At 52.5% G+C, this 25,550-nt stretch overlaps 1 protein-coding gene across 3 annotated transcripts in view; it reads left to right on the top strand.

Annotated features, from left to right (window-relative positions):
• The window catches only part of SLC7A1 (solute carrier family 7 member 1), a 66,537-nt gene that overhangs the window by 36,188 nt on the left and 4,799 nt on the right, over positions 1-25,550 (top strand). For all 3 annotated transcript variants that reach the window (XR_014013675.1, XM_081215151.1, XM_081215150.1), the window contains exons 3-10: positions 12,366-12,749; positions 15,799-15,957; positions 17,600-17,774; positions 19,388-19,509; positions 20,021-20,243; positions 20,962-21,101; positions 23,868-23,970; positions 25,317-25,534. Coding sequence is in view for 2 of the 3 variants with exons in the window: in XM_081215151.1 (XP_081071277.1) it covers positions 12,380-12,749; positions 15,799-15,957; positions 17,600-17,774; positions 19,388-19,509; positions 20,021-20,243; positions 20,962-21,101; positions 23,868-23,970; positions 25,317-25,534 (1,510 nt within the window). In the remaining variant the exon portion in view is untranslated. The remainder of the gene's footprint in view (positions 1-12,365; positions 12,750-15,798; positions 15,958-17,599; positions 17,775-19,387; positions 19,510-20,020; positions 20,244-20,961; positions 21,102-23,867; positions 23,971-25,316; positions 25,535-25,550) is intronic.

Raw genomic sequence — 25,550 nt, 5'->3', positions numbered from 1 at the left:
GCCAGGGGGCTGCTTATCCCCTTGTCCCTTTAAATAAGAGCGGGTCCAGTTTCACCTGATGCTTATATTTGGGTTTGGCATAGGATGTAGTTTGGGGGAAAAGGATTCTACTATAAAAATGCCGGAAAGCTGTTGCTCTGCTTATTTTTTGATTGAGAAAACAGGTTCGCTGAGTATGGAGACAGTCATTTTTGTCACTGTTTCATTTATCACAAGGTGTTTTCAGCTGTGTGTGTGTGTGTGTGTGTAAGTGTAAAAAACTGCACCTGACTACCCCCCTCCCCCACCCTGCAATCTTCCAGTCGTTTGGGCCCGTTCATGTTCTCACTTCCGAGTATGGAGCCGTACTAAGAACGCACGCACGATCAGGATCAGCGGCCCTCTGAGTCCTGCATCAGGGGCTTGGTGGATGTGTAGCCGTGACCTTTGCCACATAGAGGTGCCTCTCGGGGACGGGCGGGGCTCCCCAGCTCCTCCTTCCGGAGAGGTCGATGCTCTGAGTGAGCACCTTGTTTACGAGGCTGTTGTAGCTTGTAAATGTCAGAAGCAAAGGTTCCTGGGCACACTTCCCCAAAGTGTCAGGTTAGGTCCATGTAGCAGGGAAGTGGGAGCGCGTCCCATCGTGAGCCTTGAGTAGCCTCGTCTCTCCTTCTGCTTTTCAGCACCTGTTTAGTAGAAGTGCTTAAATGAGAGTTGTTCACGCTGCATTCCCCCTCCCCTCTGCTGCTCAGCCTCTTCTAGAGCCTCTTCCTCTGTTACTGGTACCCAGGCTGCGGGGAGCGTTCACATTTGAGTGAAGTGCCTCAGGTTGCTGGCTTCTTGGGTCAGCAGGGCCGTGATGAGGTGTCTGGGGAAGCCCTGGACGATTCCTGGTGCTCGGGCAGGTCCTGAACCGTGTCTAAATCAGGGGACTTCACAGCCCACCGGCCACACCGTGACGGCGCCCTTCCTGAGTGAAGAGAACAGGTGCCAGGTGGTGACGGAGGTGACGTGTCTCCGGAGGGCTCGGGTCTCTGCCGCCTGTTTGTGCTCTTTGGTTTGTTGTATTGTCTTCTCCTGCCAGGAGAGCAGGGAAGTTTGTTTTTACCCTACAGCACAGGGAAGGGAGAGGCATATAGTAGGTGTCCAGATAAATACTTGTTAGATGGATGGCTGGCTGGCTAATTTGGCTTTTTTCCAGGCTGCGAGCACTCTGAGAGCAGGGACAGCATATTGCTTATCTTTGTAGCTCCTGCAAGTCCTAAAAGAGAGGCACAGGGTAGAAACACCATTTTTTTAAAGTGAAATAATAGCCATTTAATATACTCCATTCTTCCAGAAAGAGGAAATTACTTTCAAATCATTCCGCCTTAACCAAGAAAAAATAGTTTCAGGTGAATTAAAGGTTAACTCCATCATTGAAGCAGAGAAAGTTAAAGAAATGTTGGGCTCTGGTTTTTGGGTCCTTGAAGGTTTAAAGAGAAAGTGAATGCAGACTCACTTATTATCTCATGGCTGTTTGGACCATGGATTAGTCAGCTGTCACTGCACACACACCGCAGACTTAGGGGCCTAAAACATCTGTCTTCTCATGGTTCACCACGAAGCTGCAGTCAAGCTGTGGACCAGGACTTGGTTCTCAGCTGAAGGCTCAACTTGGGGGTGGGATCTGTGTCCAAGCTTCCTTGGGTTGTTGGCCAAATCCATGTCCTCACGGTTTTGGGGCTTAGGACCCCAGTCTCTTGCTGGTTGACTCGAAGGCCACATTGACTGCTGCTTGGGTTTTCCCAATGTGGCCACTCACTTCCTCAAGCTGGTAAGACAGAGCCTTAAATAATGTCACATAATTGTGGGGTGACAGCCCTCCCTTGTGCCAGGTTCTGCTGGTAGAAGCAAGCCCCAGCTCCCACCCCACTCCCCACTCCCACCAGGGGGAGGGGGTCACGGGCCACCATAGACACTGTCCACTGCAGATCACCTTTCCTTGCCCCTGAGAGGAGGGATTAAAAGTGCTCTCATCTGATATTCATTTTTGTGAAAAACTGTTTTGCTCCTTTCTTTCTTCCACAATGACCCATGACTTTACATCTATTAAAGGATCACAACTCTACAGGATCCATTTATTCTCCCAACCCACGTCGGTGTCCTTGTGCCCTCACTGACCCCGCTGGGCAGTGGGCAGCTCCAGAGAGCTCGGATGCACTTCAGGAGCGTTTCGGGTTAAACTGCTTTTTGTGAGCTGCTTTGGAACCCAGTGGTGGCTTTGTCCCATTGTTGGTATAGGAAAATGTGACCCTGAGTCTCAGGTGACTGATGCGACTGTGAACTTCTAGAAAGAAGGCAGGCGCCCTCTTCGTGGGTCTTTCTGGGCAGTGGGGCATGTAGAGAGCATTATTTGGGGCGTAAGTTGCAACTTCTATTTTCAGCCTTTAAGAATTCTTTAAAAACGATAGGAGAAGTCTGTGCTGTGTTTCCTCATTCTCTGATGATGTGGGTTCTAATTGTCATTAAGTGGGAACCAGAAGGGAGAATTTCAGGTAACTGCCGTCTGGACATTGAACGTTGGCTTATGGCGAGGCCCTGGGGTCACGTTCGGGTGACATTCTGGAGGGACAGCCTGTCCTTAAGGTTATTGCACTGGAGCGTCCATTAGAGCAGAGCTGGGGGCTCTGCCTGTGACATATGGTGTACACACGGTCCATCCGACGTGCAGGAAAACAGCCCCTTCACACTCAGCGCCGCCAGCCAGCTCTGGTCTCGTGTCCAGCACTCTGGGCTGCTTCCTTCGTCTCGGGCTCAGCCTAATCCTCTGGTCCACTCTCTGCTGGCCTTTGATCACTCGGTCCTGCATTCCGGTATTCACAGGCCCTCGTGCAACTGGCCGTTTGCTTCCGATGCCTGACAGTGACTTCAGCTAAACGGCATCACGTTCTCTGTAAGGGAGGCGTTCTGTTACCACCCACTGGATGTGTCCTCTAAGTGTGTGACATGAGAGAAAACCTTGTGGCAGGAAAGTGCTGGATGGAAGACAGGTGAGGTGGAGAGCCACGAGGGAGGCCGTGGTGTTTCTTTCAAATTGTAAATGCTTTTCTCTTGGGGGTGAGTGTCTGAAGTTCTGGCCACCAGTGAAAGCAGGTTGCCAGTACACCAGCAAGACCCATCATAAAACATGCATTTCCTACTAGGGGTTATTCCTGCAGGGCGCACCCCACCCCATGCAGATAATCCCCATGGTAACCAGGGTGTGGGTGCTGCGAATAGCTCAGGGCTCTGAGAGGAGAAAACAGGGACGGGGAACAAATGCTGGTACATATGAAAGAATATAGCATTTGCTTGCGCAAAGGGGCTTTATTAGTTGGATTAAAATATCCTGCTCAAAGGCGAACCTATCGATTTGCCACCCAAGTAAAGAAGGCCGTTACCCTTCTAGTCTGTCCTGCACAAGACCCGATCAGCCCTCCCAGTGTTATGTTGTTGATGCCCCTCCTCTGCACGAAACTTTTACATCTCGAGTGTGAATCCCTCAGCTGCCCACCCGTGACTTTCCTAGGTGCACGGCCCTGGCCTGTCCAGCTCCCCACACCCCGGCCCAGCCTCACCTGTGCAGTCTGGCCAGGGTCACCTGCGGCGCAGTGGGCCTGAGCTTTGTCTCCCAGGCAGGTCAGGGTGTGACCTGCTGAAAGATGGGAGGTGAACCCTAAAATTCATGTATGTCCCGCACAGCGCATAGCACAGAAACACGGATCTACACGTTTCTCTCTCCCAGCTTTTGAATGACCTATGAACCACTTCGTTTTTCGTTTTACCTAAACCTGTGCTGGCTTCTGGTGAGGATGAAATGATCTCGTGTGTGTGTGTCTGGCGGGGAGCTGGTGTCGTGTAGAGCAGTGCTGGTTTCCAGCGGACCCAGCTCCTCAGGAGTCTCTTCTCCAGCTCAGTTTTGGGAAACTGTCCCTGATTTTTCACACCTTCTTTACTTTTGAACCAGTGCATTTTCTGGAAATTCCGAATTTTTTCAGAGTTGCTTGTGACGGTGGGAAGACTGGGGGAAGGGAGGAAATTACAGGCGTTTGGGGATTAAGGTAGGCGCAGGCTTACGGGTAAATTGGTGCGCTGCCTGGGTGTGTTAGGGTTTGCTGAGTAACTGAGCACATGGAAGAATAACGGTCTGACTGTGCAGCGGAATTAGATCAGCCTGGCAGGAACCCCCTGCCTTGCTCTGGTTCCAGATGCCAGGTGTCCTGGGGCATTTTGAAAGAGGACGTTTCTAGAAGGAGCCACCGAAAACTCTAATTGACCTTTCAGGATGCCTTAGAGGCCTAGAGAATTGAAGAGGCAATGTTCTGAGAGTTAGTCTGAGTCCTGTCTTAGGGAAAATGTATTTAAGACATTTCTTTTCCATTTGAGATTGGAGAGCCAGTTTGGTAACGGTCGTCAAGGCCCAGGTGAAGTGCCCACGGTTCACACGCGCACGACCTGATGAAGCCTCCCCGCTCAGGACTGGGCCCCTGTGGGGCTCAGGTTCGTGGACCCTGCACTGGAGGGCCTAGGTGACGAGTCTCCCCCTGGACCCTCCCCCCAGAGTTTGTACGTCGCTCGGTTTCACGTCGCTGTGAACCAGGGAGAGAACTTTGTTTTCTTTACATCCCGGAGAATGAGTCTGGCTAAGGCATGTGTCAGAGGAGCTCGGAGCTCCTGACAGAACACGCATTTCTGTTGTAACGTGTTTCTGCACACAAAACCGGGCATGTGTCCTGATAAAGCATGGCCTCCCTAGTGATGGAAATGCCGTCCAGAGACATACTCTCTAATCACATCCTGCTGGTTTTAGGAGGAAACGTTTCTAGATCGTATCTGGTTTTCATGGAGAAGCACTTGCTGGATCTTCCACCGGCTGCTGGGCTCTTGTCATTCTTGGATTTGGGTAAACAATGTTGGAAAGGTTGAGTGTGGTTAAGTAGGCAGCATTCACAGTGTCTGGCAAGGTGTCAGTTCATGACTGCCTTGTGACGGGAACGCAGAGCTGCCGGGGAGTGTGTGCCCCCTGCTTCTGTGAGGCGGAGGTGACGGGGAGATGCCGAGACTGGAAAAGGAAGAAGCAGTGCTGACTCAGCGTCGGAGGATTTTCTTCTCAGCGTGCTTATCCGTTAGTCATCTAGTCCTCACGAGCTCCTGCACGGGCAGGACCGCAGGGGCACCCCATCTTTCAGATGTGGAAACTGAGGCCCCAGCCACGTGGACTAGTTGAACACAAGGAACCTGAGCCTCACGAAGGCCCTGGGCAGAGGGGACAGGGACTCCAGTTGTCCCCACAGTGGAGCAGGGTGGGCTGGGGACAGGACACCCCCCATGACGGGAGGAGCTGCCGGGAACTATTTCAGGGCTTCATAGACCAGACTGTGTCGCTTGGGTCAGATTTTAACCCAACTAGCATCTTCTTGCCTGTGTATTCATTTAGAGAAACGGAACCGGACTCCTTGGTGAATCAGACCTTTAAATATCCAGCTAATAGGATCTCCTGTGAGGGACAGACCTCGTTAGTCGTTGACAGTCACGCCGAGGGTGTGGCCTAAGATGAGGGTCAGAAAGACAGCCTGTGTCCTGTTAGTTTCCTGAATTTAAGTCAGCGATAGTACTGAGTGTGTGCTGTGGGCACTCTGCGTGTTAATGGTCCCGTAAGCACTGCCGGGTGCCTCCTGCGTGCTGGGCGGGACAGAGGGTGACTACATGGGGCCCTGCAGGTGGGACGTGTGGATGCTCAGCCCCACAGTGGGGCCGCTCCCCCTGGCCATTAGCTATGCCATCTGCCCCCCCCTTCTTTCTTACACAGCCTCTCTCCCCCCCAGCACACCCCCAGGACCCAGGAGATCCTAATTCAGGGAACAGCTCAAGGCTCTGGAGGCAGTAAGATGTGGGTCTGAGCCCCGACTCCGTCTTTGATTGGCTTGCCTGCCCTCCACCAGGTGACCTGGGAGAACTGCACAGAAGCCACCTGATCTGTGGCGGGCCGGCATCGTTAGTTTAAAAACTGTCCCCACGGGACTCTGATGTGTGGCCAGGGTTGGGAATTACTGAGTTCTAGTCTGCCTGGGTCCCCTTATTTCCAGAATGCAAAGCATTGCCTGCTGGATATGGTGATGTGAGAATTAAATAAAATCATTTATGGAGAGGATCTTCCCTTTGGCTGGTGCCCCCAAAAGTTAGTTGTTCCTGTTGTGTTTTGCTTTACGAAGTAACACATCTCACTGCCATAGATAACATGGCAAATATAGAAAAGAAGAAAGCAATGCACGATCTGGAAGACAGTCTCAGTTAATATCTTGGTATTTACACCCCACCTCCACTTAACCCTCATCGGGATCATATCATGTAGTTTTTAATTTGACATTTTCCCACGGTACTAGAACTACTGAAAACACTTCACTGTCTGCACCCCGTCTGGTAGCAGATTTGCCCCTGGACGATCTCGCTCTAGGTCCCGAGCTGGTGCCACATCCTCGCTCTCAGCCTGGGATTGTTTGCTTGGGCCTCTGCAAGGCGTGATCGTGGGTGATGGCACTGCTTCGGCCCCTGAGCCACACGGGGTTCCCTACCCCTCAGTGGCTTGGTGCCTGGACCACAGGGGGTGCTGTGCCCGTGGTCAGCAGTTCCAGTTCCCTGTGGCATCCCTGCATTGGAATCTGCCCCTGGAAGCTGCTCTGCGGGGTGGGTGCGTGCCTGAGCTGGACCCCAGGGCTGCCCTCCTGGGCCTGGTGGCTGGGAGTTAGGACTGAGATGCAGAACATACCTGCCGTTGTTTACGGGACTGCAGAGGCCTCTGGCGCTTCCTGCAGTTAGTTGTGTTGAATCGGTAGGAAGGGTCAGCCTGGGGCAGGGGTCCTGGGGGCTGGCTTTCTGGTAAGGCCGAGGATGGTGGGCCTTGTGCCCCCCGTGCTGGTGGAGACCACATTACCTATTGGTTGTAGATTTCAGCCAAGCACAAAGTGTCTTCACTGGAAGCAGAGACAGGCCCAGGCGCCTTGCGGGCTTTAGGCCTCTGTCCTCGCTGGGTGGAGTGGACCTTTTCTTCCCCGTGGAGGTGGTGGTCTTTGAGACGGACTGTTATGCCTGGTCCCACACCCCTCTTCAGGAGCCCCATCACCCCTCGGCCCGGCCCTGACTCTGCTTCCTGGGCTGGGACCGGGTTTATGATTTTCCCCTAAACCTGGCCGTGTCAGCACAGGGCATCTTAACAGCTGTGAGATCTGCGAATTTTGGAGGAATTCAGTTTTATCCTCAGCATCTCCGTGCTGCCTGGGGTCAGACAAGTGTAGATCTTGAGGGACTTTAAGAGAGAATCTGGATCCTGAAGTCACATCTCACTGGAGGCAGACAGGCTCCTGCTGCCCAGTGAGGACGTCGGGGTGTGAACCGGCCCCTGTCACCCACGGCAGGCCTTCCCCGCTGTGTTGTCCCCTCCCCTCCCCCCCCCCCACCCCTGTGCTTTTAGTTCCCTTCCTTCCCTCCTTCCACGTGCCCACACGTTGGGTCTTCATCTGCATCAGCCAGTCCCCTCCACACCACACTTTTTTTTTTTTTTTTTTGCGGTACACGGGCCTCTCACTGTTGTGGCCTCTCCCGTTGCGGAGCACAGGCTCCGGACGCGCAGGCTCAGCGGCCATGGCTCACGGGCCCAGCCGCTCCGCGGCATGTGGAATCTTCCCAGACTGGGGCACGAACCCGCGTCCCCTGCATCAGCAGGCGGACTCTCAACCACTGCGCCACCAGGGAAGCCCTTACACAGTTTTTTTTTTTTAACTTTAAGCTCTTGCACCTGGTCCTCCTGACATCTGGGGGATGTGAAGCTGGCTTGGAGAAGAACTTCCTTCAACTCAGATTTTGTCCCTTGCTGTGCGTCTCCGTTCCCACGATGGCCCACATCCCGAAATGCTCTGTGTTGGGGCCCCTTGGACCACATCTGGTTGAGGGCCCTGTCATGGGCCCTCTGTTCCCGTCCTTGTGAAACTTGCATGTGCTCTAGAGCCTTGGGGGCTCCTGGGGGGAGTCCCCCATGTGGCCGTAGGAGAGCTGAAGTGAGTTTGCTGACCCGTCTGCCCCGCGGTCTGTGTGTCCCGCAGGTGAGCGCCCTAGCAAGGACCTACTTTCTCTAGCCCGGGACACGTGTGGACCACAGTGCATCATTCTCCCGCAGGAATGGCAGAGTTTACTCTAGGTGGCTCCCATGTCTGGGACCGTTGTAAAGATCGCTTAAAGGAAAAGCACAAGTATGGGCAATAAAATTTCAACATTAAGACTTTCCCCAAAGGATTTATGACCTCAGTGTCTACTGCAGCCTACATCTGACCTCTTCCCCTCCCTCCCATGAGCCATTAAGCGGACTTTTTCAGTGATGGGGCTATCATGACATTTGAGAGTAAAAAAAAAAAAAAAAAAAATCTCACATTTGCCCACCTTTGTCAGACACCTTGAAAACAGCATCTTTATCTCTGCAATCTGGACCCATTGGATCATTTTGCTCCTATTGTTATATAATGATTACTAGAATAAAACTTGGAGTTAGAAATTCTATGGGAAAGGGGCAGCTTGTCTTTGCTTTTCTGAGAGTATAACACATAAGGTAAGGGCTCTTTAATAATAAATGAATCGGGAGTAAGACAGATCTGAGGCTCTTGCTATTACAGGATTTCTGTCAAAAACTGAAATGAAAGTGTAGGTGTCGACTGTTGCACAAATTCCTCCCCACATGAGAGGCTAACATAATTTCCAGATAATCCTTTCAAAGTATTTGGCGACGGTCTGCGTAAATCCCAGCAGCAGGAAGTCCTCATGACCCTGACGTTGCTGGTGTTGGCGTGGTTAGATGGGTTTTACATGGAGAAGTTTCATTTGGTCTCACTGCTGGCTGAGTGCCCACCTTAGGAGTCCAGGCGTGAATGTGAGTCGCGCCGTAATGTGTACAAAATGCCGCCAGGCGATGCCACCCGGAGAACAGTTTTTGCATGACTCCCAAGGAGACAGAAAGGACATTTCTTTAAAATAAACCCGAACAAGGTTAGCGAGCATCTCATTTTCTCCTACCCTGGAAAGTAGAAACAGACAGCGCGCTCGTATTTTCCGCATTCTCAGCGCTAGGCCTCAGCAGCTGCGTTTCTGTCCCAGTGGCTTCCAAAGAAGTTGGGTTTGCCCTTTCCCCAGACAGCAGGGAGCACCAAGGAAGTAACCAAGGTGAAACTAACGGGCCCTCCTGGGCTCCCGTCCACTGGCACCCGGAGCGCTTCCCTCCGGCTCCTGTGAGGGAGGAACAGCCCAGGACCCTTCGTGAGAAACGGGGGCGCTGTGTCCCTGCTTAGAAGAAGTCCGCTGCCTCCCTGGAGTCTCGGTTTGTGGTCACAACCAAGAAGTCCCTTTCACATATGGTTGAAAACCTGTGTCTAAAATCTGTATCTAAATTTACAGAATTCGATGCCCCGCCCCCTTTATTTTGAAGATGGTGCGGGGGCCCCCAGCATTGGTCAGTGGGTTCTTGGAGAGGGTTTCCGCCTGTGCCGGTGATACCACCCAGGGGCGTGTGGCACATGCACCGCAGCTACACATCCAGGGAGGTCATTCCGGCCTAAAGTGAGGTCACCGGGCTCTCAGGACAGTGTCCCCAGGCTCCAGTGTGCCCCTGGCCAGGCGTCCCAGTCGGGTCACTCGGCAGCTCCTGCTTCTGCTCCAGACGGCAGCACATCTGAGAAAGGCGTGTGCGCTGTGGACCCAGCCCTTCCAAAGAGCCCAGGGCACAGTGTGTCTGGCCTTTCAGAGGAAGGCAGGTGCCTCCTGGGCCCTGGGGTTACTTTACTCTGTGAAGCTGAGGAAAGAAAACGCTATTTAACTACATTGTCTTTGCTTTGCACTTGGTTTTGGGGAGAGAATCCGTCTGTCATGAACCAACAACGACCTCTAGGAGAGGACGCGAGCAGGTCAGCCCTCTCGCTAAACGTCAGTCCTGTTCACCAGCCAAGCTAGAAACAGTGCCGGCAACCGGGAGCTTTCACACTCCGCTTCCCGTGAAGGGTCCTGGCTTCTTAAAATACTCCCGTCCCTCCCCAAAGTGATGCTGAGAAGTTGTGTACGGCATCCTCGCACATTCCCCTTCTGCCAAGGGCTGTGTTGAAATGGTGCATCTTCCCTTTTTACTTGTTATCCAAGCAGTGGTTTACTAAAGGCTTTGCTGTTGTTCACAGCCTGACTTGAATGAATCCAGGTAAATCCTGGGAGGAAGAAAGGGAAAGGCAGGACCAGGAGGACTCGCACCCTGGGCTCCCCGGGCAGCACTGGAGCCCCGGCAGGTCCTCGCTGCCTGCCTTGCTGGGGCCCCTCAGGGCCCACTCCTGACCGAGCATCAGCAACTGGCCAGTGAGTGGCCGGAAGCACCCCGGGCACCGTTGCTCTTCTGCGTGTCTCCTGTCCTGTCCCTGCCCTCTCAGCTCTTATCAGCCCCTGTGCCTGTGATTTTCCTGCTCCACTGCTGTTGCACTAACAAGGTCTTCTTCCCTCATTTCCTCCCACTTCCTCCCCACCTCACTGACGGTGATATCATTTCCCCCCCGCCAATGCCAACGCCAGACCCAGATGTGGAGCCAGCACCACGTACCTTCTGAGCTCGTGACCCTGTTTGACACTTGGTGTCTGAGTTGTTTTCCCTTGTCTTTACGAGAAGATGGGATCGGATGAGTTTTATTGCCCACTCTAGCTAAAAACTTTGAGTCTTGAGAAACTTTCTCTCTCCTCTTGGCCTCGCAGAGAGGACCATCCACTGGTCCCTCTGTGACTGGGAGCTGGCCAGTGACATGACCCACGGGGGCTTGGCCTGAGGCTGGGAGGGGCGCGGGGCCACAGGGGTGTGGGCGGGCGGTCCAGGGCGCCAGGTGGTTGGGTGTGGACTTGGCTGGACCTGCCGTCTCCATGTAGACGGTTTTGCTTTCCAGTGACTTGCTTACAGCAAAGGTAGGTCAGTAACTACCAATGGATCATAAAGATGAATTTTTAGTAGCTAAAAGTCATGGTGATAGCTTATCTCTGCACATGCTGTTGTCTGAAAACTAGCTTAGCACACGTTTATAGATTTATAGAAAAGCCGTGAAGATAGTACAGAGAGTGCCCACGTGCCCCGCACCCGCTTTTCTCTCTGGTTAACATCTTACACTAGTGTGGTATTTTAGTTATGATTAACGACCCGATATTGATACAGCGGAAGTCCACGCTTTATTCAGATCGCCTTAGAGTTCCCTGCCGTCCTCCTTCTGTTCCGGGATCCCATCCCCTCCCACGTGACGTGTGGCGTCCTGTCTCCTTGGGCTCCCCCTGCTCGGGATGCTTCTCCGACCTTCCTTGTTTTTGGTGACTCCTGACGATTCGTCAGGTGTTTCGTAGAGAGTTCCTCACCTGTGATTTGTCTGATCTTTTTCTCAGGATTAGCCTGGGCTTATGGGTTTGGGGAGGAGGCTCTCAGAGGTAAAGGCCCTTCTTATCACATCATACGGTCAACTATAACTTGTCACTGTGGATGTCGACCTTGGCCACCTGGCCGGGGCCGTGTCTGTCAGCGTTTAAATCACTGTCCTGGCATGTTGACCTGGGATGCTGTTCACGGTGTGGGTGGCATCCTGGGAACCCCCTTGGGTGTGTCCCGTGTGAAAGTCGGAGGCCGGGAGCCATATGTGCATGGGGGCCCCCTCCTGGCATGTGTGATCAGGAGGGCATCACGTAGCACTTTGGGCCAACATTTTGGTCCAGAGGAGAAGTGCTTCCCCGAGTAGCGATGGTTACAAGGAGCCCTAACTTGTTAGTAATTCAACGCTTTTCTGCTCTGGACCTAACTCTGTGTTAAAGTGGAGACGGCTTGACCCCTGCCATCTCAGAGGATCCCAGGAAGGTCTCTAAAAGGCATTGTCATTGCTATTCAAGGCCTCTGGGTCCTAATAATTACATTAAAATGTGGTTTGGTTCTCTTTCCCCAGCAGCCCACTTGGGATGGCGTCCTGCTTTTCCTGGCAAATCGCCCGATTATTGAGGGCAGGAACGACATCCTTAATGTGCGCCTCTCGCACTCTTTCTGCCCCTGGCAGGCTCTCGGTTAAGAACTGATATCAGCGTGGAGGCTCAGAGACCAGAGTCCAGGCGGCCGGCGCGTTGGCCTCCGGGTGTTTCTCCCGCTGGTTAAGCCTGAGGCCGGGAAGCCGTGGGTGGGTGTTGTGACCGCGGGTCGTGGAATCGTGACGTGCGAGGCCTTAGCTGTAGATGACGACACGGGAGCACCTCGCCATCCGTGCTGCGCTGAAGGGGGTTAATGGGGGAGAGCGGGGCGATGCTGCAGCACACACCTTTGTTCTTTCTCTCGGCAGGTGTGAGCTGCAGGATGGGGTGCAAGGTGCTGGTGGGCATCGGGCAGCAGATGCTGCGGCGGAAGGTGGTGGACTGCAGCGGGGAGGAGAGCCGGCTGTCCCGTTGCCTCAACACGGTCGACCTGGTGGCGCTGGGGGTGGGCAGCACGCTGGGGGCCGGCGTCTACGTGCTGGCCGGGGCCGTGGCCCGGGAGGACGCGGGGCCCGCCATCGTCATCTCCTTCCTGGTGGCCGCGCTGGCCTCCGTGCTGGCCGGCCTCTGCTACGGCGAGTTTGGCGCTCGGGTCCCCAAGACGGGCTCGGCCTACCTCTACAGCTACGTCACCGTAGGCGAGCTCTGGGCCTTCATCACCGGCTGGAACCTCATCCTCTCCTACATCATCGGTAGGTCCAGGAGGCCCTGGTTGTTCCCACCCCAGCCGTGGGCCGCGCCCCGCTTGGCTCCCTAGACACACAGAGCCTGGCGCCTCCCTGGCACCTGCGCCTCGCTGAACTGCTACACAGTTTCCCTTTTCCTCTAACGCACATCGGAGGCCACCCTCGGGCATCACTGCCCTTGCTTTTTAATGATCAAGTACATGGGACGACCTTAGTGGGGACAGGCCAGGCCAGCAAGGAGCCAGTCCTGTTCGCACGATAGACACAGAATCAGTCGGGTGTTTGTATCTAGTTAAAAAGGACGTAGTCTCTTTCAGTACTTTTTTCTGATTACTTGAGTAAATACATCCCTGATACAGAAAAATTTAGGAAATGTAGAAGAGCGCAAAGAAGAAAGTAGAAATTACCCACTCTGACAGCCTGGAGAAATTAATTCTCTTATTCATTCATTCTTCTAGCGAACGTTTATCAGGTACCTCCTCTGTGCCCGGCATCCCGCTCAACATTAGACCCCGTGGAGGAACAGGGTGACCTCCGTTCATAGAGTTTAGGGATATTACATGGTTAATATTTCTGTGAACCTAAATGTATATTTTTCTGTCTAGTGTGTCTCTATACTGGTAAAACAATATGTAGTGTACCTTTTTCATAGCGTTAGTTATTTTTCCATAGTAATATTCTTATTTTTTTCTTTCTATAAGTTTATTTATTTATTTATTTATTTTTGGCTGCGTTGGGTCTTCATTGCTGTGCGCAGGCTTCAGTAGTTGTGTCATGCGGGCTCAGTAGTTGTGTCACGCAGGCTCAGTAGTTGTGGCTCGCGGGCTGTAGAGCACAGGCTCGGTAGTTGTGGCGCACGGGCTTAGTTGCTCCGCCGCATGTGGGATCTTCCTGGACCAGGGCTCGAACCCATTTCCCCTGCCTTGACAGGTGGATTCTTAACCACTGCGCCACCAGGGAAGCCCCATAGTAATATTCTTGATGATATACCATCATATAGATTTATATACAGATAATTGATTGGGCGCCTTTGTGGGGTATTTAGATTGTTTCCAGCTGTGTTGTTGTTATAAATAGTAAATTACTTAATGTCTCTGGCATAAAAAACAAAAAGCTGTGCACTTTCCTTTAAAATGGTCTAAGAAGCAGAACGTCTGGGTCAGCGGGCCTGCGTATTTTCAAGGCCCGTGTGGCCTGTGGTCCTCCTGACGGCCAAGGGCCCCTTTTCCTCACGTCCTTGCCGACTCTGGACTTGGCATCAGCATTAAAAACAACCAACCGACCAACGAAAACACCAAAAACATAGTCTTTTCTGTTCGATAGGTTTCAGTGTTATTCTCTTTATGTTATTTGTATTTTGATTACAGCCGAAGCTGAGCACATCCACTTAAAAGAAACAAACGCCTGAATGTAAGAATAACTAAAGGATACGAATGGCCGGTTCGCAAACAGAAATAATACAAATGGCCACTAAATGTTCCAGTTCTGTTTTAGCTCTTTGTAGTAATATTGAAAAACCGGGGCGTGGGATGAGTTGAACCCCGCTGGCTTCCATGCCCGCCCTCTGGGAAGCCGTGTGTGGTGCTGGGCCTCCGCCTGGGCTCCACCAGGCTCCCTGGGCGACACCCTCCCTTTCTTTCCAGCACCTGCCGAGAGCTTACTCTTCTGGGTTGGAAAATAAAATTCCTAATCACGTTTTTCTCAGTGCAGCACCAAAAGTTGCAACCATACACGTCCTTACAAGCTGCAGCCTCTCAGTGGGAATGCAGCTATTTTAAAGGGGCCATTATGTTTCCAGAGGATTTACCTGCGAATAAAAGAGAATGGTGAACGTGAAGCGTCTGCAGCTTCTGGACCAGCAGGTGACGACGGGGCCTCGTTCTCTTCGGAGACGCACCCCCGTGCTACTGCAGGCGGTTCTCGGCCTCACCTCCGGAGCAAGGGCAGCTTCTCTATCAAATGTGTTTCTTTTAAAAGCCACGATTCAGAGGTGGGGAGGGGTAGGCAGGCAGGAAAAGCTGGGCAGCCCTGTTGGTGGCGAGCTGGCCTCTGGGGCAGGAGAGGTAGTGACCTTTTTCTTCACTGGGTTGTGGCGTTGAAGGACAGAACTCATCATAGGCTGGCTACTCGGGATGAAGAAATGTGGTTTCCTTTCTGAGTTGTTGGAAAAACACTTAGCATGAGACCAGACGGTGAAATGGAGTCCTGCAGGTCACTCTGGCCAAGTTGTGTGGAAGATCCAGACCACAGTCACCAGCAAGGCCCCCTTTGAAGATAAAGAAACTCTTTGTGGATATTGGAACTTTAGCGACATTTCCCGAGAAGCATTGCTGGAAAAGCAGTGACGTCATTCAGATGAAAAGAGAGAGAGCAGTCAGCTGCTCTTGGCCTTGGAGGTGCTGGACGCCGCATCCGTTTGTGTTCCCGTCGGGCAGACCCTCGGGGCCACGGCCCGCGGCAGGTGTTGGCCGCCCGGGCCCGGAGCAGCAGAGGCGGGGGTGAGCAGGGACTCGGCTGCTGACGTGGAGCCAGCCCCGAGCCGCTGTCCTTAGTCCCCCGCAGCGGGAGGCAGGCCTGTCAGCTCTGCTGCTGGGGTCTTAGGGGAGCAGCTTCCTGAGGAACGTGGCCCCTGCTCACTGCAGCCCAGGAGTGGGTCGTGAAGTCGCCTGAATGGTTCTCCCTCAGGAGTTCTTGTCGGATGCGATCAAATAAGTAGCACTCAGTACTGTCAGAGGGCCGCTCTGTGCTCAGGGTAACGTTAGTTTGTTAGACTTCTATTGTCATTGAGTTACATGTACGTTCGCAGCGCATGCTATGCACGTCGTATTGATTGTGATGGAAAACGGGTTTCTCTCCAGGCTCCACTTCTCGCGTCTCTGCAAACACTGACTGACCCTCACTTCTGAGGCAGCACGTCCCAGGGTCCGGTGGCTGCCGCTGGACCCCCGTGCGCCGGCCGCCATCCCCGCGCAAGTGCCGCCCGTGCCGGGCTTGGTGACAGGTGCTCCGTTAACTGTTTCCCTTCAGTTTCATATGACGGTGTGTTTCGTGGCAGGTACTTCGAGCGTAGCCAGAGCCTGGAGCGCAACGTTTGACGAGCTGATTGGCAAACCCATCGGGGAGTTCTCGCGGACGCACATGGCCCTGAACGCACCCGGGGTGCTGGCCGAAAACCCAGACATATTTGCCGTGATCATAATTCTCATCTTAACAGGTAAAGCCACATACCGGAAGGCACTGGGTTGGAGCGAGGGGTCCAAGGTGTAGGACAGGCTCCCATTAAGTTGCTTCCTTCCTTTTCTCTTTCTCCCATCCCCCCATTTTCTTCTCCTTTTTGTAATTGATACAGACATCTTTTTTGTCAAAATGGCTTCTTAGAGATTCACGTAGGATTGACCTCTTGAATCGGTCGAGTTACGTGTCATTTAATTAAAAGAGAATCTCAGGTGTTTGCGTAACTGTTTGTGGAATAAGATCTTGTTAATGCTGCAGGCTTTTTGATACAGAAATATAAATTCTTTGGAGTCAGCGGATGACTATTTGGAAAAGGAAAGTTGGCGTTTGTCAGCCAGGGCGACGTGGAGGAATGAGGGCCTGTGTTGGTGAAGGCTCGGGTGGTTTGCACCCAACGGCCGGCAAAACACCCTTTAAATAAATAAGCTTCACCAGGAAGTTGCTGGTACAGAATTTTAAAATCGCAGACATGGCTTGAACACAGCTGATGGCAGCTTCTTAGTGACACTTATCTGAGCCTCAGCCACTAGGATGGGAGTTTTGTTTATATAAACATTAAGCTGAAATGCAGATAAATTCTCCTTTGAGGTTAGAAAATCTTGGATGGGTTTTAAAAACAACGTGCCGTATTTTACGCACCACATAATTGAAGTCGTTCTGCACAGGCCAGTCTCAGCAGTATTTCTGGTCCAGCTGGCAGGAACATGTATCAGAAATTAAGTCTGCACGAGTGAGATTTTCATAAACACGAGAGAGAGGGACGCCGAAGAACAAACACGGCGGAGAAGTGTTCCCTGTGATGAATTGCTCGATTCTGTCCTAATGCCTGTTTTTCAGAATTCAGTCTATTACATAGAGCGTCTTGTTTTAAAACGTATGAGAGACCTACACGGCAGGGCGGTAGTTTCCAGTCAGGCCGGTGGTCACGTGTCACCAGGCCCCTTTCCTGCCTTCTTCTTGCCCAGCCGAGAGTTCACTACAGACGCGCGCCCCGCGGCAGTGCCGTCACGTGGCTCCCGTGGGTTTTTATCATTCGGTGTCTTCTTTATCCTGAGCTTACGAGCTGGCACTAGTCTCGCTTATACGTCGTTCTTCGTGCGCTGAGTCCCAGGAGGACCCGTACGGGGCAGGGGTCCCACAGCCCAGGTGGCTGTCACTGCTAGCACCCTGTAGCAGTGAGCGCATGACTCCTCTTCTGGAAAACTCTCGCCCTCCCGAGAACCTGAGCCAAGTGTCTCTTGGAGGAAATGAAATCCTGCCCCCGAGGGTGGCTCTCGGGGATGGAGGTTCAGGAAGAGGGAGGGCCTTGCTCTCGGGGGCCGTTGGCTGACACGTCGCTGCCTCTGCTGTTCCTGGTGCCCCTGGCCTGGTGTCTCAAGTCCAGAGGGGATCTGGAAGGCCAGCCTCGATGGCTTTGTTCAGCACCCCCTCAGACCTTGGTTATTTTGATCCCTGCCTCTAGAATGAGAATTAATTCAGTCCCATTTCCTCTTTGGAGGTCTGACGCTGCTTGGATTCTGTTTAAGTCACCCTCTCGTCCCCGTCCCCGTCCCCATCCCAGAAGGACTTGCCTGGTACGAGGTTAACGCTGAGAGAGAGTTTCTGTTGATGCACTTTCACAGGACTTTTAACTCTGGGTGTGAAAGAGTCAGCCATGGTCAACAAAATATTCACGTGTATCAATGTTCTGGTCCTGGGCTTCATCATGGTGTCGGGATTTGTGAAAGGATCAATTAAAAACTGGCAGCTCACGGAGGAGGACTTCCAGAACACATCTGATCACCTCTGCCTGAACAAGTGAGTGTTGTTCTGTCTCTGGGTGCGTGACAGTCATGAGGTTGGTGATGCCGTCGGCTGTGACAATACGAGTCTTTTCTTAAGTGTAACTTGAACTAGTATGTTTTGTTATTATTTAATTGGTTTTTTTGCAGTCAAGTAGCTGAGGGTGTTTTATTTGTTTGAAGTTTGGGTTACGTTTTCTTGCCTTGTACTTGACTGCACACTGTATGACTAAGGAAGATGTTGGGGAAACAGCATCTTCGTTCTAATTCCAAAATTGTGCATGGTTGAGGATCACTGTCAGACTCACTCAGGAATCTCTCTTCCCTCATACTCTGTTTCATGACCAAGCTCTGAATTTTGTTTTCAGAAAAGATTTTCTCTGCAGCACCATGGTGATAACCATTTTTTAAATTTTGAACTGCCTTCCTATTTAATAACCTAGAACAAAGAAGAAATATGTGGAACTTTTATCACAGGCCTTTATCAGAGGTTTTCAGAACTACTGAAGTATCAGAATGTGATTATAATAATCTCTTTCACTCGCACTCAGCTTGTGCTGCGTCAGCCCTGAGAGACCGTGGCCCCGTCTCCCTTCCGTATCTGGGGCTCAGGACACCCAGGGCTGGAGGCAGGTGCCTGGCCAGCTCCCCAGGCTTCTAGGTGCACCCTTACCGACAGGCTCATCTTATCCAGGAAACAAAAGCCAAACATCGAAACGGGCCTTTCTGATCTTTTTTGGTCAGATTTTTGGGTAAATTTTAGGGTCCTAGGATGGAGAGTGGGGAGTTTTCATTTTGTATACAATTCTGTTTTAATTATGGCTAAAGGTTAAACTGCTCTGATGAAGAGACCTTCCTAAAAGTGCAGTGGCTTTCAAATGATGTCTCAGGTCCTGGAATGAACAGTCGGGGGGGGGGCTGGCCAGCGAGACCACACACTGGCTTTTAGGAACCTGATCATCCGCCTGGCTGTCCCGTCAGCCTTGAGGACGCCGTCCTCGTGCTCCTGGTTGCATCTGGGCTGTGGGCACAGGCATGGCCCGGCTCTCGCACAAGGGGACAGAGCGTGAAGACAGCGCACTCAGATCCGGAAGACCTGTCCCCACCCGCACGGGCACCCGGTGGCGCTGTTCACTTGGCGCACGGGAGGCAGGGGCGGCTTAACACATGCGTTTCTCCACCGAAACAGTTCACCTTTTCTAACCGCGGCACCTCTGGAAATGCTTGTTTTCAGACATGAGCCGCTGGTAAACGTGCAAGACTGCATTTTGGTCCCGGGCGGGCGGAGACCGCTGCGCCTGGTGGGCAGCTGAGCGATGCTCTGAGGGTCCCGGGGGAGAGGCTGCGGTCGCTGGCTCCCCCCCTTCCTGACGGGCACCCTGCCTTGCGGTCCCTGCCTCGCACAAATCAGTATTTAGCCGGGGCGTCTGGAAAGTGCTTGGTGGCCCCTTGCAGCCCTGGCCATGAGAAGCAGGGAGGCCTGTTGCCCAGGAGTGTGGTGGCTGTGACAGCTGTCCCAGGGCCGTTCACCACGGGTGGGGGGCCCGGCCGCAGCGGGGACAGCTGGATGGCTCCTGTTGGGGACCACGGAGCGGGCGCTGGCCTCTTGACCGTGGCTCTCTCTTCCAGTGACACGGAGGTGGGGAAACCTGGTGTCGGGGGGTTCATGCCCTTCGGGGTCTCCGGTGTCCTGTCGGGGGCAGCCACCTGCTTCTACGCGTTCGTGGGCTTCGACTGCATCGCCACCACAGGTACGCCCGCCCCCCTCGGCCCACCCGGGCCCACCCGGCCAGGTCGCTGCTCCCCTTCCCGGGCGCGTGCGTGCCCGTCGCCGCTCTCTCCCTCCTGAGTACCGTGTGCGTTGGCACCGTCCTGCTAATCTTCCGCTTCATCACTCCCCGAGCGGCAGGCCCGACGGGAAGCGGCATCCTGAACGAGACCGCCGGTCCCCTGCGGGCCGGGAGGATGGCACCGTACATAGCTACAGCTGATTGCAGACCTGTGCGCCCTCCGGGAGAAACAGGGCCGCTAAAAACACTGTCGTCCTGGTGACTGAACAGGCTGGGCCCCCGGGCCTCCCGGGTGTTCTCTGCTAAAGGCAGCGAGTCTTCCTTGCCGACCATCAGTGTAAAGGCTGAGAACACTGTCCCTGGGCTTGTGGGTGTCGTGGTCTGTGGTGCTGGGGGAAGGCCCTGGTCCCCACAGGGCCACGTGCCATGGGGTGGTCCCGAGCCCCCCCGGCTGACCCCTTGCTCCTTCCAGGGGAGGAGGTCAAGAACCCCCAGAAGGCCATCCCCGTGGGCATCGTCGCGTCCCTCCTGATCTGCTTCGTCGCCTACTTCGGGGTGTCGGCCGCCCTCACGCTCATGATGCCATACTTCTGCCTGGACAAGGACAGCCCCCTGCCAGACGCCTTCAAACACGTGGGCTGGGAGGGCGCCAAGTACGCAGTGGCCATCGGCTCCCTCTGTGCCCTTTCCACCAGGTGAGGAAGCGGAAACTCGCGGGAAGGCGGGTTTGCTGTGAATATTCCTCTCGTCCCTTGAAAGAGAGCCAAACCCCAGCCCTGATCGTGTGGCTTCTCCCCTTGTGCTGCTCTCCGTCACCCCAAGGGCTGTTTGTGTTACTGACATTTCATCTCGAAGAACCTGAAGCCCACATTTTAGCACTATCTACTCAGCAAGGTCCTGGCTCTCTGTCCCCATCTGTGGCCACTGGACCAGGCCGCCTCTGTGAACACTGTCTTTTGGCCCTTAGTTTGGCCATAAAGCAGAGACTACCTTGAAAAGGGGAGCACGTGCCTTTTAATGAGAAACACTTTGATGTTTTCTGCTGGCCTGGACACACAGGAAGTATTTGCTAAAAACTGATTGACCACAGAGAAATCCTCATGAAATGCAGCGATGCTTTTATTTTCTGTTTGATTCAGCTAGAAATAATCACGGGAATAAATACAAAATTTCTCTTGCATAAAACTATGTCTAGCTGCCACGCTAGTTTACGTTACACATCTCCCATTCCTGTTAGACTTTGCAGTGAGTGCTTTTCCGGGGGTTGGTGTGTTGGGTCCCTGTCTTTTAGGCGCGGGCTTCACCGTCGGGAGACAGCTCCCTCTCCTCGGTGGTGAACACGCATGCCGCGTTACGGTGCCTTTATTCCCAGGAGATATTTTACGGATGCATTTTGCTTTTCCTCCCATCTAGCCTTTTAGGGTCCATGTTTCCCATGCCTCGAGTTATCTATGCCATGGCTGAAGATGGGCTGCTGTTTAAATTTTTGGCCCAGATCAACGATAGGACCAAAACACCAATAATCGCCACGTTAACCTCAGGTGCCATTGCTGGTAAGAACTGGAATTTCACGTGCCAGTATTTTAACAGTGGAGTTATTATTCCCCAGGGAAATATCTTGAATTGTGCTGGTCTGAGAGACGTTGTAACTGGTTTTTTTTAACTTTGGGTTTTTACTCTTGTACGTGGTTTATTTCAAGGTAACTAAGTGCCTTTTTGACAAAAGGCAGAAGCCAGTTTTACAGAGGATGTGATGGAATTCTCCAACAATTTGTATTTTTAAATTGTTTTCGTTTCATTGGACAGAGCTTAGAATACACGCTGTTCCTTCAAAGCCCGGTGTCTTTCCCCTTTTCTGAATGTCCCTGAGCAGACCTTGGTGGGATGACATTTTACACAGTACAAGCCAAGTGACTTTTTGTTGGTACTGGAAATTCACCATCCGTGTGTCTTAGCTTGTGAATTCTCTGGAAAGTGAGAATCCCTTATGATCGATGCTTTATAAAACGTGTCACCTATTCCCCAGGGGACATTGAGGGTGTGGCTGGTGAAGCCATTCGCCCTGAGTTTATAAACAATGGCAGGTCCAGAGGAGGCTGATCTGACCACATATCGGGTCCCTCGCCAAGAGGACAGTCCGAGAGGTGAGAGCCGGGGGCTAGAGAACCCTTGGAGCTCTGTGTGTGCCATGAAAGCCATGGCAGCCCCGCAAGGAGACTGTGCTTTTTTTTTTACGTTTCCTCCTTGAATTGCGTTTCATAGCCCAGGAGGCAGGTGCACACAGATGAGAAGCGGAGGCTCAGAGAGGTAAAGTGAGGCTGCTCTCGCCCGGTGAGTGCAGAGCTTGCCTCTTGGTTCCTGGTTTGTTTTGGGGCCAAAATGGCTGGTTCCTTCCAGCCCACGAGGAGAGCAGTGGGTCTTCTTGGTAAATGATGACACGTGATACCAGTCACAGTTGTACCACGGGAACTTGTCAAATAGCCTTGGGTGAGGCGTATGACCATCTTAAAGAGTGAACTGTTGTTAGTAGCATTTACGCCCTTAGCAAAGTGTGCTTATAGTTTTTTGGATTAATATTATATAATGAAGGAAAGCCAGTTTTTCTTATTTTACACATTTGGTATGTGAGTCTGCATTCTTGAGGGTGATGGCAGTGGGGAGATTAAGGGGCACCATGTGTCAAAATGTGGCCAGTATGTTTAAGGGATTAAGGGATTGGAAATAGTGTTTTTTCAGTATTTACTTGTAATTTGATTGTATTGAAGACTGACTGGCCTTAATTTCCTTCCTGTGCTTATTAAGGGACATTGAACTATAATCTTTAAAGTGACTGTAGAGTACTCACATCGCCAAACCAAGGGTTTGCTTTTTCTTTTCGTTTTGGCAGAGGTGGTAAATAAGTATTTCGTTTTCTAAAATCACCTCACATGGAAGAAGTTTGGCTCGAGTTCCTCGGAGTGGGAACGTAGGCATTTGTCGCACACACAGGGGTATCCTCTTCTAATTATCCAGAAGGGACTCACTGCTCTTTAATTCTGTTTTCTAGCCTCAATTTGAATTTGTTTTAGTTGCAGTGGTCTGTGTGGGCTTGAGAAATATTTGTGGAAAAGTTACGGCTTAGTGTTTATGTTTCAACTTGTGTTGATTGCGTGTGATTTGAAAATATCCCAAAGTAGATCCAGCCAAGTTATTTTTTAAATGGGAAACTTGACACATATACCCACATAGACATGCATACTCTCATAAAAATCTACAGAAGATTTTCAAAGAAGCATGAATGTTTTGTTTTGCTTGAAGTGGGGTCATGGTGAAGGGACTGTATTGTCTGGGAATAACACTGCTTTCCATGCGCACCTTCTGGGTTAGAATCCTCTGTTGAGGGCAGTGGACTTGCCCCCAGCCACCTCCTCATCACTGTTGCCTGCTGATGCAAGTCTCTGGTGAATGCTTGGGGAGGCCAGCGGCTGTCTGGTCTGCCTTGTTCAATGGCACATACCTAGCACCCAATGACTGGCATGCTCACGAGTGCCATGGGATGAGGGATGAATGGGTGGATGATGGAAGGATGGATGGATGATGGATGGGTGGATGATGGGTGGGTGGATGATGGGTGGGTGGAGGATGGATGGATGATGGATGGATGGATGATGGGTAGATGATGGATGGATGGGTGGGTGGATGGATGGATGGATGGACGGATGGATGGATGATGGATTATGGATGGGTAGATGATGTATGATTGGTGGATGATGGGTGGATGGTGTATGGCTGGATGATGGAGGGATGGATGATGGGGTGGGTAGTTGATGGGTAGATGATGGATGGATGGATGGTGGATGGGAGGTGTATGGGTGGGTGGTGTACGGGGGGATGGATAGATATACACGTCTGTCTATGCGTCTGCGTGGTGTAGGGGAAGATATACCATAAGAAGCTAGCTCAGAGCCTGACTCTTCCACTTAATAGCTGTGTGACCTTAGGTAAGTCTCTCAACATGTCTGAACTTCACTTTCTACATTTGTAATGTAGGGATGGCTGGCAAAATTGCCATGAGGGTCAAAAAGGATCATGTTGATAAAAGTACTCTCCTTATAAATGTTAATTATTATTACTGTCTGTTGAGAGCTGCGTATATGGTTAATCCTGAGCTTTTCTCCCCTTTAAGCAAAGTCACAAGTGTTTTTCCATGGAAAGGGCCGGGGAGGGCAAGGGGGCAAGTAGAAGCAGCACCCCTCACACAGCCTGGGTCGCAGGTGGGTTGTGGTTCTGGCTGGCTGTGGAGGGCCATGCTCGGTCCTGACGTTCGTTTCCCCCCCCAGGTGTGATGGCCTTCCTCTTCGACCTGAAGGACCTGGTGGATCTCATGTCCATCGGCACTCTCCTGGCCTACTCTTTGGTGGCCGCCTGTGTGTTGGTCTTACGGTAGGTGTGGCTTTCTGGGTCCCAGGACAGAGGTGCCTGCCAGCCTTCTTTTTAGCAGTTTGTGTCAGTGGTTTATACAGTGTAAACTTCAGGCTGCGGACAGCTCCTTTGGGACCCGCCTGGGAGAGGGTGGCATCTGGTGGTTGAAAGCCTGGCTACAGAGAATATCCCTGAAGAGTCCGGGGTGGCCCCACCTATCTCTCTCATGGGCCCTGATTTTTCTGGCTAGATGTTGGGAGGGTAGAGACAGGTTATCAACCCGACTGTTGGGCCTGGATCCTTGGATCAGAATTTTTGAAGGCTTAGGGTAACGATTTCAGTTTGGTCCAGGTTCTGGGACAGAGAGGACTGGGGTCGGGCCCTGGTGGGCACTGGGAGAATCCAAGACCTGTGAAACGTGGGTCAGTGTGATGCCTCCGTGGCTGCAGTGCACCGGCCCCAGAGTGAGCGAGTGCCGTTACAGGTCCCGGAGTAGCCAACCATGTTCAGGGAAACTCTCCTGGTTCTGGCTTGGAGTCCTGTCTGGACCGGGCCAGCCCCGCGGAGGGCCCTACTAAAGCAGTTCTGGGCCGAGGCTTGGTGTCCTGGGGCCCTCCGCTGCCATGGCGCCCCTCTTGTCAAGCACCCCTGCTCCAGGCTTCCTTTGCTCTGGGGGACAGGGCTTTGCTGCCTCACTCCCAGGAACGACCCCAGGTGAGGGCGCGTGATGAGAACAGAGACTCGTGGAGACGCTCAGTGTGGTCGCCTGGGGAGGGCCCCCCACTTCCTCAGGGGTTTACACTTGCCAGGCCGTTGATTCCATCCCTAACGTGCTCTACAGCTGATTACCTGGCGTGAGCCTCAGTAGTGGCTCTGGAGAGTCAGCTAGAGCTAGTTTGCTAGTTTCCGACCACTGTCGGAGCCAGTTCTCTGGCTCTCTGCACCAGATAGGGTCCTAACGTAACTGCTTTCTATTTCTGTCTGTGCTGTTAGCCCCCTACAGCCATAGTTTTGTTGGAAGTGGCCTAATATCTTAAGCATCCAAGGGCCAGTGCTACTTTTCAGAGCAAGAGAAACTCTCGGGACCTTCCTCTGGGCTGGTTCATGGTGGAGGTCAAGTTGCCTCATAACAGAGACACCAAGGAGGGTGTTGCCCAGAGAGGTAGGAGCAGAAGGTGAGGCCTGGGTCTCCTCCTCTGTTTCTCTTTGCTGGAAAATGTATCATTCTGATCATCCTCTTCCCGTTTCATGCCTTGTGTCCTGGGCAGCTTACCTTTGAAGGCTTACTAAGAACTTGAGTTAGTGTGTGTCCTTTTGCTTATTAATTAAAGCACATTACGATGGTCAAGCAAACTGCTGCTTTGCAGGTATCAACCAGAGCAGCCTAACATGGTATACCAGATGGCCAGGACTAGTGACGAGCTCGATCCAGTCTACCAGAACGAGTTGGTGAGCACCAGCGATTCCCAGATGGGCTTTTTACCAGAAGCAGAAACGTTTTCTCTGAAAACCGTACTCTCACCCAAAAATACAGAGCCTTCCAAATTCTCTGGGCTAATTGTGAACGTCTCAACCAGCCTCATCGGTAAGAGCCTGTCCTT

The sequence above is a fragment of the Mesoplodon bidens genome (assembly GCF_964165515.1).
Source record: "Mesoplodon bidens genome assembly, chromosome: 17".
In the NCBI taxonomy this organism is placed as follows: Eukaryota; Metazoa; Chordata; class Mammalia; order Artiodactyla; family Ziphiidae; genus Mesoplodon; species Mesoplodon bidens.
This window is presented reverse-complemented; position numbering and strand designations above follow the sequence as displayed.